The sequence below is a fragment of the Ranitomeya imitator genome, chromosome 2 (assembly GCF_032444005.1).
Source record: "Ranitomeya imitator isolate aRanImi1 chromosome 2, aRanImi1.pri, whole genome shotgun sequence".
Lineage (NCBI taxonomy): Eukaryota > Metazoa > Chordata > Amphibia > Anura > Dendrobatidae > Ranitomeya > Ranitomeya imitator.
In genome coordinates this window covers 44,154,674-44,170,672 of record NC_091283.1, presented here as the reverse complement: position 1 = coordinate 44,170,672, position 15,999 = coordinate 44,154,674, and the positions used below count along the sequence as shown (strand labels likewise).

At 44.3% G+C, this 15,999-nt stretch overlaps 1 protein-coding gene across 10 annotated transcripts in view; it reads left to right on the top strand.

Moving 5' to 3' along the window:
- The window catches only part of RYR1 (ryanodine receptor 1), a 179,866-nt gene that overhangs the window by 80,451 nt on the left and 83,416 nt on the right, over positions 1–15,999 (top strand). For all 10 annotated transcript variants that reach the window (XM_069746587.1, XM_069746582.1, XM_069746583.1 and 7 more), the window contains 13 exons: positions 490–698; positions 778–1,139; positions 1,349–1,478; positions 7,959–8,119; positions 11,044–11,209; positions 11,328–11,414; positions 11,513–11,739; positions 11,853–12,732; positions 13,127–13,327; positions 13,416–13,524; positions 14,082–14,231; positions 14,380–14,653; positions 14,757–14,871. In XM_069746587.1, the coding sequence (XP_069602688.1) occupies positions 490–698; positions 778–1,139; positions 1,349–1,478; positions 7,959–8,119; positions 11,044–11,209; positions 11,328–11,414; positions 11,513–11,739; positions 11,853–12,732; positions 13,127–13,327; positions 13,416–13,524; positions 14,082–14,231; positions 14,380–14,653; positions 14,757–14,871 (3,071 nt within the window). The remainder of the gene's footprint in view (positions 1–489; positions 699–777; positions 1,140–1,348; positions 1,479–7,958; positions 8,120–11,043; positions 11,210–11,327; positions 11,415–11,512; positions 11,740–11,852; positions 12,733–13,126; positions 13,328–13,415; positions 13,525–14,081; positions 14,232–14,379; positions 14,654–14,756; positions 14,872–15,999) is intronic.

The window sequence follows — 15,999 nt, the reverse complement described above, 5'->3', positions numbered from 1 at the left end:
TTCCTTAGCATAGGAAATGCAGGGATATAAATGAATAAAATACAAAGTTATACTGAGTTTTTCCCCAACAAATCTTTGTTATTCGTCTCGGGTCATCCTACTCTATACCATGCTCCATGCACAACATGACAGGTTCCCATTAATATTCCCATTTTAGGGCATTCATTCTCACTATAGATGGCACAAATCAACTTGCAGGACTCAGAACAGTCACCGGTTTGTCAGTCTGAGGATGTCGGGTGGGAGCCCTAAGAACCGCCTCTTATCTCCCAACATCCACAACTCTTTTTTTTATTAGCTGGCCTGGTACGATGTGATGATAACGTTAATCCAGCTAATCAAAAGTGGAGCCGGGGATGCTGGCAGGTAGAAGGTGGTTCTCAGGTCTCCCATCTGACTTTCACGGACTATTGACTTGGCCATTGGACTGGCTCCTGCAAGTCAATTTGCACCATCTCAAATTCTCACTCATTAATGTCCCACCTATAGGTTTCATCCCTGTTTGCAGTCTTGGAATGTCCCAAGTTGGTAGACTAAACTTGGGGCAGGATGTCGGCAGTCTTCGCTTCTTTACCATCTGTGGTCTGCAGGAAGGGTTTGAGCCATTTGCTATTAATATGAAGAGAGAAATCACGACGTGGTTTAGTAAAAGTCTTCCTCAATTTGTGCCGGTGCCTCCAGATCATGGTCACGTTGAGGTGAGAGGTCTTGACTTGATTAGCTTTTGAGAAACTACAAAGCTATAAAAAAATGTACAACCTAATCTATATTTTTCAGGTTGGAAGAATTGATGGGACTGTGGACAACCCACCTTGTCTCAAAGTGACCCACAAAACCTTTGGGTCTCAGAACAGCAACAACGACATGCTTTTCTTTAGGCTCAGCATGCCCGTTGAATTCTACGAGACATTCAAGTGTACGCCAGGAGCTACTCCTCTCACTCGTACTTTTACCATACCTGAAGATGAGGTCCAAGATGTCGACTTGGACTCAGAGTTTGAGCAGCTGAAGAAATCTGCCAGCCGCAAAGAAGCGGAAGCTACTAATGAGAAGGAAGCGCCTAAGGAACCGCCAAAAGAGGTTGCAAAGCCGGAGAATGAGAAGGATGTTACTACAGAAAAGACCAAAGGAAAGAGAGGGTGAGCCAAGAATCACAATTAGAAATAAGCAAATCATTTGATTTGGGGGGGGGGCAATTTTTGCAAATTGAATTTACAATTTGGTCGAATTCGAAACAAATACAATTCACATCAAATTGATTTACTCATTCCTAATCACGATCTCATGGAGACTGACCTTCTGGAATATTTCAGCATTCTCTGATTTCCGTTTTACCCTCTAATTTCAGGTTCCTCTTTAAAGCCAAGAAGCCGGCGTTTATCTCTCCACCTCCTGTCGTACCAACCATGCCTCGCTTGATGAAGGACGTAGTGCCTGATGATAGAGATGACATTGAGATCATCATGAACACTACTACGGTATGCTAAATAGTCAAGATATTCAAATGTCCTTAAAATAAACTTAGTGGTGTGGCAGAGCTTTTGCTAGACCTTCCTTCACCTGCCCTAGTGTTTCTATACACTAGGCCATGGCATTATGACTTATTGGTGCACTTCGGGGTACTCACTCGAGGCGCATGCCTGCCGGTCCTTCCTAACTATACTTTTTAGTATTAGACTTATTTATATGTATGACTAAATTTCTTTTTCTTGAAGGGATTGTCCACAAGTCATTGATGACCTATACTTTGGAGAGATCCTCATTATGAATTTGGAGTGTGTCTGACTCTCTGCACCCCCATGATCTGCTGATATTTGCACTGGCAGTGGCCAATGTCAGCAAAAAGCCACAACTCTGGGCATTTATTAGTGACCACTGCTGAGTACTGCGGTTCATCTCTGATTTAAATGACAGGTCATCACTATGTAAGCCCCAGACAATCCTTTAAAAATTAAATGCTAGTTTTCTGAAATTAAAAAAGTGGCAACTTTTTGACTTTTTTTCTAGCACTCATGCCACTTTTTCTAAAAAGTGAGTAAAGATAACTGAAAAGGGGGCAGAGACTCACATTGAAAAACAAATTTACTAAAATTGGTGTAAATTTGAGGTCAAATCTATGGCGGTTGATTTTTTTTGCTCTCGTATGTCAGGAGATGCCACACTTTTTATTAAATTAGGAGCAACTTACTCCAGTTGGGTATATGAGTATAAAAAAATGAAACATTTTAATAAATTCCCCCCAATATGTCATCAGTTAATCACTTACCTTTTAGTCCAATTCTTTTTGTTAAAATATTTTTTTTAAATTCGTGTTTTTATTTTTACATTCTCTATGTCAATATTTGAAAGTTACACCACTAGACAGATAACATCGGATTCAATATTCACAATAGGCAATAGTCACAAGCTCCCCTCCTCCACCCTCCCTGCGCAGTGACCTCTGCACAGATCACAGAGCATGTCCATGGGGGCGTGGCCTGAGAGTCCATGTGAGCGGACGTGCGGCTGTGAGCTCCCGCCGCTGTATATCTTAAAATCCTGCAGAGCCGCTGCTGTTTGGTCCCTGAGGGGGCTTACCGGCTGCGGGGAGACTTGTGGAGCCTGGTGGCGCTGAGCGGTAGCGCTGGAACCGGCGAACATGACAAGGAGACGGCAGAAGGACGCAGGAGCCGGGGATGCAGGCGCAATCCAAGATGGCGCCGACACAAGGGAGAAGGCGGAAAAGGAGAACGCCGCATGCAGAAAGCGTATGGAGGTGGCGGCAAAGCTCCAGCAGTTTGCGAGAGCGGAGGCCGCAGAGGAGGGAGCCGGAGCTGATACCGAAGAGGAGGAGGAGGAGGAGAGCCCAGCAGGAGAACATGAGGTACAAAAGGGGAGAAAGGAGAGTAAAATGGCGGTGGCAGAAGGGGGACCCGAGGAAATGGCGCCAGAAGCTGAGCCTACCTTGAGAGACGTTTTTGCGCTGGTTTCTTCATGTAAACAGTCTCTGACTTTACAGATACAGGAGGTTAAGGGGGACACAGCCCAGATAAACGCAGCCATGCAGAAGATTGACAAACGTGTGGGGGAGGTAGAGGAGAGAGTGAGCACTGCAGAAGACCATATAGTGCAGCTGCAAAAAGCAGAGAAAAAGTTCACTCAAGCAATAGCTGAATTGGCGGCGAAAAATGAGGACCTTGAGAACAGGTCCAGAAGAAACAATATTCGCATAGTGGGCATCCCTGAAAAAGCTGAAGGGAGGAATCCAACGGAATATATTGAAAACTGGCTGTTAGAGACTTTTGGAGACATGGCGCTTACAAAAGTGTTCGCGGTAGAGAGAGCGCATAGGGTCCCACCGAAACCACCTGTCCCTGGAGCGAATCCCCGTACCATGCTCGCCAAAATTCTAAATTATAGAGACAGAGACATCATCCTGAGGAAGGCCAGAGACATGACGGATCTGACAGTTGAAGGCCAAAAGATTGCTATCTACCCAGACTATTCTACCTTGGTGCAGAGACAACGGATGATGTTCACGGGTATAAAGAGACGGCTGAGGGAGCTGGGAGTGCAATACTCTATGATGTTAGACAGCTCGTGCTCAAAAAAGATGATACTTTGAGTGAAGATGAGCCAAGTGATGGGGACCCGTTTTAAGATTTTGTGCTGGAATGTGAGAGGCCTAGGGGAGAAATCCAGACGTGCCGCGTGTTTGCAACATGTAAGAGACCAACGGGCCTCAATGATTTGCTTGCTGGAGACGCATTTGGTAAGGGAAAAGGTGGATGTCCTGAATAGACGGTGGATCCAGAAGGGATATCATTCTACCTTCTCCACGTATGCAAGAGGAGTCTCAATCTTGGTTCCAGCGGGAGTTCAGTATAAGGAGGTGAAGGTATATGTGGATGTGGATGGGCAGTACGTACTAATACGGTGTATACTGTATGGAGTGATGCTGTGTGTTGCCGCGATGTATATTCCGCCTCCCTATTCTAGCAGGAAAATTAGAGAAGTAATGGAGCGAGTGGAAAGATGGGGGCCGACACCGTTAATAATTATCGGGGATCTAAACAATATCTGTGATGAATATTGGGACAAAAATAAAAATACTCAGAATAGGTCGGAGGGACACATAACAACATTTGGCACCTATATACAGGAGATAGGTATGATTGATCTTTGGAGGGTCAGACATATTGGAGAGAGAGGGTACTCATGTTATTCACCAGCGCATGCCACGCTCTCTAGGATTGATATGGCTCTGGGTAACAGGATTTTGGACACGTTGGTTGGGGAGGTGAGATATCTGCCAAAGGCCCTGTCAGACCATAGTCCAATTGAAGTAGAGGTTAGATTGGAGGGGGCTCGTTCGACAAGTGGGAGAGAATGGAAGATTCATCCTAATTGGTTACAGAGCATTGAGTTGGAAAGTATAGGACGGGAGGTAGAGGAATTCTTTCTCTTAAATGATGGAAGCACTGATGCTCTTACAATCTGGGATGCAATGAAGGCGTATCTGAGGGGACTACTGTTTAGGGACATTAGTAGGTGTAAGCGGAGGACGAGGGAGGCAGAAAAAGCGGCAATTGAGGAGTTGAAGGAAGCAGAAGACGGGATGGCCACACTGGGAACCCCTGAGGCAGAGAGAAGGATGAAAAACGCACAAAATCATTTGGAAAAAATTCTGTTAGGCAAAGCTGAGAGGAAGCGGGATTTCCAAAGGGTATTGTTTTATCAGGAGGGAGAAACAGTGGGACATATGCTGTCGGTAGTGGCTGCTGCTCAGAGAGGGTCTTCATATATACACTCTTTGGAATCTGCAAGTGGAGGTAGAATAACGGAAACGCCTGAAATCTTGAGGGCCTTCGCGGACTTCTATGCAGATTTGTATTCCTCTCGGGTTGGTGAATCGGTCGAGGACACATTGACTTTCTTGGAGGGTCTGGATCTGCCGAGACTGAATGAGGCAGATAGGGAGAGCCTTGAGGCCCCTATCACTGAGGAGGAATTGAGTCGGGCATTGATGTCTATGACTAATGGGAAGGCGCCTGGGGTTGATGGGCTACCCGCTGAGATCTATAAAGGTTTGGCAGAAGTGTTGATTCCTAGATTAAAAATGGTACTGGAGGAAGCTAGGTCCTGTGGGTGCTTGCCAGCCTCTATGAGAGAGGCCATAATAGTGGTTATTCCAAAGGAGGATAAGGACTTGGGGAAACCGGAGTCATACCGCCCAATTTCTTTACTAACTATTGATGTCAAGCTTCTGGCCAAAGTGTTGGCTCTCCGCCTCTCTAGTGTTATTGCAAGTCTGGTGCACTCGGACCAATCTGGCTTTATGCCTGATAGATCAACGGCGATCAATTTGCAGAGATTATATGTAAATTTGCAGGTAGAGTCTGATAACTGTGGTCGAAGAGTGATTGCATCGCTAGATGCGCATAAGGCGTTTGACAGTGTTGAATGGGGATACCACTGGCAGGTGCTGGAACGTATGGGGTTTGGTCCGCAGTTTGTGGCCTGGATACAGCTGTTGTATTCATTACCGTCGGCTAGAATTAGAGTAAACGGGGAGCTGTCTCGACCTATAGAGCTGGCTAGGGGCACTAGGCAGGGATGCCCGCTCTCACCCCTCCTGTTCGCGTTGGCTGTAGAACCTCTTGCTGCTAAGATTCGGCAGTCTGATAGGGTCCCTGGGTTTAGGTATGGGAAAGTAGAGGAAAAAATAGCGTTATACGCGGATGATGTTTTGCTGTTCCTGGCGGATCCAGACGATTCACTAAGAGGGGCCATTGAAATTGTTGAGAGATTTGGTACTGTGTCGGGACTAACAATTAATTGGGATAAGTCGGTTCTTTTTAGGGTGGATGACGTAGGAGAGAATGTGAGTGAGGATGTTGGGGATGAGAGGCTAAAGGTGGTTTCCCAATTTAAATACCTTGGAATATGGATTTCGGTGCCAATTGAGGAGTTCCTGCAAAGGAATTTGACTCCTGTTATGGGGGTACTCAAGGCGAAGGTAGATGCCTGGAATAAACTACATCTATCGGTCGTCGGTAGGGTAAACCTTATTAAAATGGTCCTGATGCCAAAAATTCTATATGTTCTACATAACGCACCAATTTGGATCCCTCGGGGGAAGTTCAGGCAGATTAATGCCCTCTTTAGAAGTTTGATATGGGGAAGACAATATCCACGTATTAGCCTGGAGACGCTTCAGCGACCCAAGGAAGATGGTGGATTGGCTTTGCCCAACCCGGAAATATACTTCCTTGCGGCCCAGAGCCAGCATTTGAAGGGCTGGGCGCGAGGGGCGTCATCCAGTGCAGTACAACAGCTAATGGAAGAGGTGACGGACCGACGACCGGTGGTCAGGTGTTTGGAGGATGGCTCCTTGGGCGCTTTGGGGAGAGTATACCCAACCCTGTTCCTGATTCGCAAATTATGGAATAGACTAAGGCAGATTCGCGGGGTTACAGGGTTGACTAGATTCACACCGATATGGTCTAACAACAATTTAAAGGAATTTGAGGCCTTGGGGGGACTGATGGAATGGCAGAATAAGGGAATTTGCTTTGTTCACCAGATAATCCAGCAGCAGGCATTGAAGTCCTTTTCCCAATTGCAGGTAGAATTTGGTCTGCTATCCACAGGGGAATATCAGTATGCGCAGATGAGACATGCCTTTAGAGCTCAGAATAAAAAGGTTGATATCAGTGTTCAAGATGATATAGTGTTGGAGTATGTGTGTGGTGACGGGACTACAAGGGGAGTTATTTCCACTCTGTATAAGGACCTTATGCACACGTTTTTGCTAGATTTCCCTATAAAGGCGAGAGCTAAGTGGGAGAGGGACGTGGGGCCGATGGAGAATGAAACCTGGGAATCGGTGATGGAGTGGATTCCGTGACTATCCTTGAGTGAACCATATAGGCTCTCGCAGCTATATATTCTGCATAGAGTATATAAATCTCCGGAAGTGCTATACAAAGCGGGATTGCGTGCCAATTCTGAGTGCCCGAGGTGTGCGAGTGAGAATGCAGGAATATATCACATGATGTGGACGTGTCCTAGGCTGGCTGCTTTTTGGGTGGTGGTTTTGAGCCGGGTTGAAGTAGCGTATAAGTGTAGAGTTCTTAGAGATCCGATAGTATGCGTGCTGGGATATGTGGAAGAAATTTTTGACAATACTTGGAAGATTGCAATCGCTAGGCTACTATACATGGCCAGGAAAGTAATAGCACGAAATTGGATAAATGCGGAACCACCTGCGAGAAGGGAATTTCTCCAATATGTTCAACATGGTCTAAAATTGGAAAAGGGGGTGTACAAAAAAAGGGGGAAAATAGAAATGTTTAATAAGATGTGGTCTCCTTGGCTTGAATTGGATTGAGGAGTATAGACGTCGAGTTTCTTAAGACCTGGATAAGGATAAATTGCACGAGGCAGAGAAGGCCTCAGTGGGGTGAAGATTGGGATTGAGCTGTCTTAGGGGGGAGGGGGGTAGTTGGGGTAATGTTGGGGTTTATTAAATAAGAAAATGTGTATGTGATATATTGCAATGTAAATGGCATTCTGATGTTCTTCTTTATATTGTTAATAAAATTCTATTTAAATAAAAAAAAACAAAAAAAAAACCAGAGCATGTCCACGACACTCTTCCATAGTTGACAAAGGGTTATCTCCAGACTTCAGTTCCATGTGGCCACTTTAAAGCAAATCTCTGCATTGCTGTTAATAGTAGGTCTACCAGAATGGCTGCCTCTATATTCATGTACAGAAAATAGAATAGTAATATAATAAAAAAGAAAAAATGAGTAAAAAAATGTTATCGGAATCTGGTCTTAATTACAACAAAAATGTATGTATATATAAAAAAGATGGACAAAATATAGATTATGTATATATGAAATAATAACTTTAAATTAGTTATTGTACCTTAGTTGATTTATGCATTTATTTTTCCTTTTTTTAAATAGTATTATTACTCCGTAAGAGTATTTGCTGGCCAAGAACCTACCGGAGTCTGGATCGGTTGGGTGACTCCTGACTATCATCTGTATGATATGAATTTTGACCTAAATAAAGTCCGTCAGTCCACCATCACCATGGGGGATGACAAAGGGAATATATATAACAGGTAAGTGAAGAAAGATGGTGAAACCTTAGCTGGAAGAAGAAATCAGCTTTATATAAAAGGCCAATAAGTTCATAAATATAAGAGAACAGTTCTGTGTTTTAATCACGGGTGTCCACACCAAGCAGTGGCGTAATGTGGGTTGGCAATGCCCGGGCAAGGCAAGTATTTTGTGCTCCTTATCATGTGGATTGTTAAGTCCCTTCCACTAGTCTAATATTGAACCTCTTAACCTCTAAGCACATGTATTTTACTTTAAGAAGCCCTCTGGCATTTTTTTCTGCTTTTCCTGAAATCAACATAAAACTTTAAAAACAAAAAGTTATACATTCTTATAATATTTTTTTACTTACTATATATACTGGAGTATAAGCTGACACGAGGCACCTAATTTTACCACAAAAAAAACTGGGAAAACTTATTGACTCAAGTATAAGCCGGGTATACATTGTTCCTTCATCCCCATCCTTGTATGCATGGCCTCTTCATCCCCATCCTGGTATGCATGGCCCCCTCATCCCTATCCTGGTATGCATGGCCTCTTCATCCCCATCCTGGTATGCATGGCCCCCTCATCCCCATCCTGGTATGCATGGCCCCCTCATCCCTATCCTGGTATGCATGACTCCTCATCACTATCCTGGTGTGCATGGCTCCTCATCCCTATCCTGGTATACATGGCCCCCTCATCCGTATCCTGGTATGCATAGCCCCCGTCATCCCCATCCTGGTATGCATGGCTCCTCATCCCCATCCTGGTATGCATGACTCCTCTTCACTATCCTGGTATGCATGGCTTCTCATCCCTATGCTGGTCTGCATGGCTTCTCATCCCTATCCTAGTATGCATGGCCCCCCTCATCCCCATCCTGGTATGCATGGCCCCCTCATCCCTACACTGGTATGCATGACTCCTCATCACTATCCTGGTGTGCATGGCTTCTCATCCCTATCCTGGTATATATTGCCCCCTCATCCTCATCCTGGTATGCATGGCTCCCTCATCCCTACACTGGTATGCATGACTCCTCATCCCCATCCTGGTGTGCATGGCTTCTCATCCCTATCCTGGTCTGCATGGCTTCTCATCCCTATCCTGGTATACATGGCTCCTCATCCCTATCCTGGTATATATTGCCCCCTCATCCCCATCCTGGTATGCATGGCTCCCTCATCCCTACACTGGTATGCATGGCCTCCTCATCCCCATCCTGGTATGCATGGCTTCTCATCCCTATCCTGGTCTGCATGGCTTCTCATCCCTATCCTGGTATGTGCATGGCTTCTCATCCCTATCCTGGTATACATGGCCCCTCATCCCCATCTTGGTATGCATGGCCCCCTCATCCCCATCCTGGTATGCATGGCCTCCGTCATCCCCATCCTGGTATGCATGGCCCCCTCCTCCCTACCCTGGTATGCATTACTCCTCATCACTATCCTGGTATACATGGCTTCTCATGCCTAACCTGGTCTGCATGGCTTCTCATCCCTATCCTGGTATGCGTGGCCCCCCTCATCCCCATCCTGGTATGCATGGCCCCCTCATCCCTACCCTGGTATGCATGACTCCTCATCACTATCCTGGTGTGCATGGCTTCTCATCCCTATCCTGGTCTGCATGGCTTCTCATCCCTATCCTGGTATACATTTCCCCCTCATCCCCATCCTGGTATACATGGCTTCTCATCCCTATCCTGGTCTGCATGGCTTCTCATCACTATCCTGGTATGCATGGCTTCTCATCCCTATCCTGGTATACATGGCCCCTCATCCCCATCCTGGTATGCATGGCTTCTCATCCCTATCCTGGTCTGCATGGCTTCTCATCCCTATCCTGGTCTGCATGGCTTCTCATCCCCATCCTGGTATGCATGGCTCCTCATCCCCATCCTGGTCTGCATGGCTCCTCATCCCCATCCTGGTATGCATGGCTCCTCATCCCCATCCTGGTATGCATGGCTTCTCATCCACATCCTGGTATGCATGACTCTTCATCCCTTAAAAAACATAAAAAAATGTAAACCATCCTACTTATCGTCCCTGCACTCCCTCGCAGCGTCTTGTTCCAGTGCCAGCAGCTGCGAGCTGTGCTCGCTACTTAAGGGAATGAATATTTTCTGCCCTCCACGCCTATGGGTGTGGAGGTAAGTGAATATTCATTTCCTCAGGTAGTGGGCACATGTAGTCGCCCAGCCGCTGCCAGAAGCCAGTGGCTGCAACTACTGGGCTCTCTATTACAGAGAAATGAATATTCACGGCCAGTGGGCACAGGCTTTAGCCGCAGCAGCCGGCTCCTGGTTCCTGTGACCCACTGCTCCACCGCTGCCGCTCCCCCTCCATCTTCTGGGGCAATGACTCGAGTATAATCTGAGGGGGGAGTTTTTAGCACAAAAAATGTGCTGAAAAACTTGGCTTACACTAGAGTATATATGGTATTTTGCGTTTCCATGTAATTTTTTTTATTACCCTTGCTCTAGCCCTAACCCCAACCTTAGTCCTTGTTATAGATAGGGTTAGAAAGCATAAAAAAAAATAAAAAAAAAAAGTAAAAATAATTGTAATTCTTTTTTTTCATAATGTTGGTGGACTTTTTTTTCTTTTATTTAGCACATGGGATAACTACCCCTATTACTCCCTCATGCTGCCCACTGCTACCAAGGAATTTTATTTCTATTAGTTTTCCATTTATTTCATAAAAAATAAATGCGTTATCCAGGACTATGATATTGATAACCCATTCTTAGGATGAGTCTTCACTTTCAGAAAGGTTGGAATCTGACGGCTGTGAGTAGCTTCCCTGTCTCTCTGAAGCTCCGTAGGCTGCATGGTGCCCATTCTTGGGCTCAGTAAATGGAAATATTTAATTTTCTAGTTCTGTATCCTATGTAGGAGGCACAGCCATATAAATTGTCTTTCCTTCTTAGCATCAAGCGCAGCAATTGCTATATGGTTTGGGGTGGAGAATTTGGCAACAATACCCAGCAAGCTCGAGTCCGAAAAGAGGATCTTGTGATCGGTTGCTTAATTGACTTAGCCACTGGACTCATGACCTTCACAGCTAACGGGAAAGAAGTCAATACTTTCTTCCAGGTACTGAAACCTCAAAATTTACTCTATAGTTTGATCGAGCTTCGTTCTGTATCCAAAATGCAAGAAATCTGGTTGACTTGACATTTTAGCTAATCTTCTTCTCTGTCTTTCTCCTCAGGTTGAGCCCAACACAAAGCTTTTCCCAGCTGTCTTTGTTCAACCATTAAGCCAAACTTTGTTCCAGTTTGAACTGGGAAAATTAAAGGTATAGAAAAATTGACTGTTCTCTCAACTCCGGGTAGCCAAGGAGCATATTTGACCATGCATATGAGTATCTGTCCTTTTTTACTATTCCACCTTCAGAACATCATGCCCATATCTGCAGCCATGTTCCGTAGTGAAAATAAGAACCCAGTGCCCCAGTGCCCACCCCGCCTAGATGTACAGATGCTAACACCTGTGGTATGGAGTCGGATGCCCAATGAATTCTTAAATGTAGAATCTGGGAAAGTCAGCGATAGGCATGGCTGGGTGGTGGAGTGCAGAGACCCACTCATGATGATGGCTCTCCATATACCAGAAGAAAACAGGTAACATCAGTCAGATTCTATGGATGTCTTCTAAGCCAATCCAAAACTGTTCCATAAAATTTTCCAAAAAATAAGCATTGATATAGACCCTGTTGGATTAATTTTCATTGCAGGTGTATTGATATTCTTGAGTTGTCCGAACGCTTGGACATGCTGAAGTTCCACTACCATACCCTGAAGCTCTATGGCTCTGTCTGCGCCCTTGGAAATAACCGAGTGGCCCATGCCCTCACGAGTCATGTCGATGAATCTCAGCTACTTTATACCATTGAGAGTAACCACCTATCAGGTCTTCTACGAAGTGGCTTTTATGACCTCCTCATTAGCATCCATTTGGAATCAGCAAAGAGAGCACGTCTGACCATGAACAGTGAATTTATTGTGCCGATGACAGACCAGACGAAGAGCATCAAGCTTTTTCCTAGTGACAGCAAGAAGCATGGACTACCTGGTGTTGGCATGAGCACGTGCCTTAAGCCAGAACTCCATTTTTCCCATACTTGCTTTGTCAGCACCAGCACGGAGCTTTACCAGAACAGCCCTTTCATCCCACTGGACATCCTTAAAATCAAGGCAATTAACATGTTGACCGAAGCTGTATTGGATGGTGGACAGCACACCAGAGATCCTGTTGGAGGAAGCGTTGAATTCCAGTTTGTACCAGTGCTGAAGCTGATCTCCACTCTTCTTATCATGGGCATCTTTGAGGATGATGATGTCCGGCACATATTAAAGATGATAGAACCCAATGTATTTTCAGAAGAAGAACCAGCAGAAGAAGAGGAGAAGACAGAGGAAGGTGAAGGCGAAAGTGCCGAAGAAGAGGCCACGGAAAAAAGTGCTGAGGAGGAAGGAGAAGAAGAAGGGCAAGAGGAGAAAGAAGAAGGTGAAGAAAAAGAGGTTGAGGTTGGGGAGCAAGAGGTCAAAGAAGAAGAGGAAAGTTTAGAAGAAGGTTTACTGCAGATGAAGCTTCCAGAATCTGTAAAGTTGCAGGTAGGAGACTATGGAGAACCATGAGGTGGAATATCTAGTCTAGTATGTAGGCAACATGTTACAGAGCAGGAAAAGCTGATTAGATTGATATATACATTTATGGGGAAAGCTTCATTATTTTTTATTCCTGCCCATTCTTGGCTTAGTAGTCTAGTAGGTGGACCTACTCAAAGGAAGTCTGCCGATCGCTAAGAAAACTGCCCACTGGACTCCTAAGCCCAGAATTTAATATAATATTTTCACACTAAATGATATATTAATCTGCTGTATAACATGCTGATTACAAATTTATATTCCATGTTGAACGGCAGATTCAGTTTAAAGATATTTACTGTTAGGATGCAAAAAAATTATTACAATCATTATTTATACTGATACTTTTTTTCCTCCGTAGATGTGTAATTTACTACAATATTTCTGCGACCGAGAGCTGCAACATCGCGTAGAAGCCATCATCGCGTTCTCAGAGCGCCATGTAGACAGTCTACAAACCAATCAAAGGCAGCGTTACAGAGAGCTAATGCAGGCCTTCACCATGTCAGCAGCGGAAACCGCTCGCAGGACAAGGGAGTTCCGTTCTCCACCGCAAGAACAGGTGATTGTTGCGGAGATACCATAGAATAATGCTTTATTTACATTCAACGTGCATAATTTTATCTTTGTTTTGTTATGTTCTGTTGCAGATTAACATGTTGGTAAACTTCAAGAGCATGCTTGAAGAAGAATGTCCTGTTCCTGAAGAAATTCGAGATGAGCTGACTGAATTTCACACTGACCTTCTATCCCACTGTGGTACGTACAGCTATATTGGTCTATAGCGGAGGTTCTCGACCATTACTCAACCGTTTCTGGTCCACTCATAATGACCACAATAAAACTGAGTGGACCCCATTTTTTTCAATGGACGTTCCTTGCCGTGTCTACAAAAATGATCCCTTGTGTACTGGATAGCTAATAATTTTTAGATCGGCATGGACCCCAATATTGGAAACCTCCTAGAATGATGGACTTAGATTCCTCATTCTCCACTGGTAATATACAGGCCACACCACAAAGGTCAGGATGAGTTGAATGGGATGATCAGCCCCGCTTGCACCCTGTCACTCCATTCATTGTCTACCATAACAACTGACGCAGTGATCTTCACCAGTGCCACAGATTATGAATGGAGTGGCAGGCTGCATCCTAGTCCGACCGTGTCATTCAACTTCTGACACCCAAGAGAAAACGGGGGACAAAAGTGTATTATTATTCTTGTTTTTGGCAAAATAAATAAAAAATGTGAGAGGGGGAAGTTTCTGGATGTAAATATGCAGGAGATGCATTTTGTACAACTGTTTTCATTACAGGTGTCCAAATGGAAGGAGAAGAGGAGGAAGAGCAGGAAGACACAAGTCTAACTAGACGTCTCGTCAATTTACTGGAAAAAGTGCGTAATTTGCGGGGTAAGAAAGAGGAACCAGAACCTGAACCAGAAGAAGAAGAAGAGCCAAAACCCAGTAAGTGAAGATTATGGAAGTATAGCTTGCAGACTTTTCCATGGATGCATATGGATATTATGCTTTGAACAATGTGATAGTATACACAGAATGTTGTGTCAAATTTGGAAGTGCAAACTTTTGCCCAATTTTACACTGTTTTTCTCAGGCACCTTGCAAGAACTCATCTCTCATACCATGGTACACTGGGCACAGGAATCCTTCATCCAAAGCCCTGAACTGGTGCGAGTGATGTTCAGCTTGCTACATCGTCAGTACGATGGACTGGGAGAACTTATCCGGGCTTTACCTAAAGCCTACACCATCAATGCAGTATCTGTGGAAGACACCATGGACCTGTTGGAGAGTCTGGGGCAAATCCGTTCCTTGCTCATTGTGCAGATGGGACCTGAGGAGGAGAACCTGATGATCCAAAGTATTGGGTTTGTACCATTACGTTGATTGGGTTCCTAATGAGTAACCCAAGGTTGTTTCTATTTTGGCTTTATTAGTTTTAGTCTTACATTTTCATGTTCCCTGATTTAGGAACATCATGAACAACAAGGTCTTCTACCAACATCCTAACCTAATGCGAGCTTTGGGAATGCATGAAACTGTAATGGAAGTCATGGTCAATGTGTTGGGAGGAGGAGAATCAAAGGTAAGTCAACAAGTGACTACATCATAAATCTGAGGAGGATTTCATAAGTAGAAATTACGATATCTGACTTTTTAGGGTGTCTTATTTCAGACATTTCAGGTTTTTGAGGGCCACTGGCTCTTAAGAGGTATTAGTAATGTCTGGAGTCTTATAGACACTGCCACGTCGAGAAAAAACATGTAAATATGCCATCTACAAGAAGCAATGCAAACTATCTCACTAGTGTCACTAATTGGAGGGAGCTAGCTACCCTGTAAGTTATCGAGCATTGCAAAATGTCTAACATTTATTGATGATCGAACTTTTAGAGTTTCGATTTTGCACAGCTGACTAAATTTTCCTGGGAAATTCAGTTGACAGTGAATCAATTTGCTGTGAATTGAAAGAACGCCAAAACTCCCAATTACCCCGAGAAGACGTGTAACACTCTGATGTCTCCGAAGACTGTAACGAACCCTTTTCAAACTCTTTACCAAAAACACATCGTTAGTAATGTCAAAGTGACCTCAATAAATATTATCATACTTAAAAAGGAGGGGAGGGACCTTTTGGAATGCGGATCTTATCGCCCCATATCGTTAGTAAATGTAGACTACAAAATCTTCACTAAAGTCCTGGCCATTAGACTGAATTCAATTATATTGGATCTTATAGATAAATTCAGTAAATACTCCGGCCTATACATAAACTAGGACAAATCTGCTCTATTGTCTCTCTCTCGTACCTCAATGCCAGGCCTCGAAACTCTCTCTTCGTTACCTATTGTATCTAATTTCAAATACTTAGGCATCTACATGTCCCAATACAGTAATTCTGACTTACAACTTAACGTTTATCCATTGCTAGAATTAGTCACATCTAAATTTTCGTCTTGGAGCAAACTCCCGTTGTCTGTTGCGGGCCGTATTAACCTAATTAAAATGATACTGCTCCCTAACCTTAGTTATTGCCTTCAACACAATGCAGTGCTAATACCCAAATCTCTCTTTACAAATTTAAATTCCCAAATTACTTCTTTTATATGGGGGAAATCTAGGCCCAAACTTAGGCTATCTGCTTTACAGAGACCTAAACAGGGGGGTGAAGTGGCATTGCCGGATTTTTTTCTGTATTACCTGGCCGGACAGG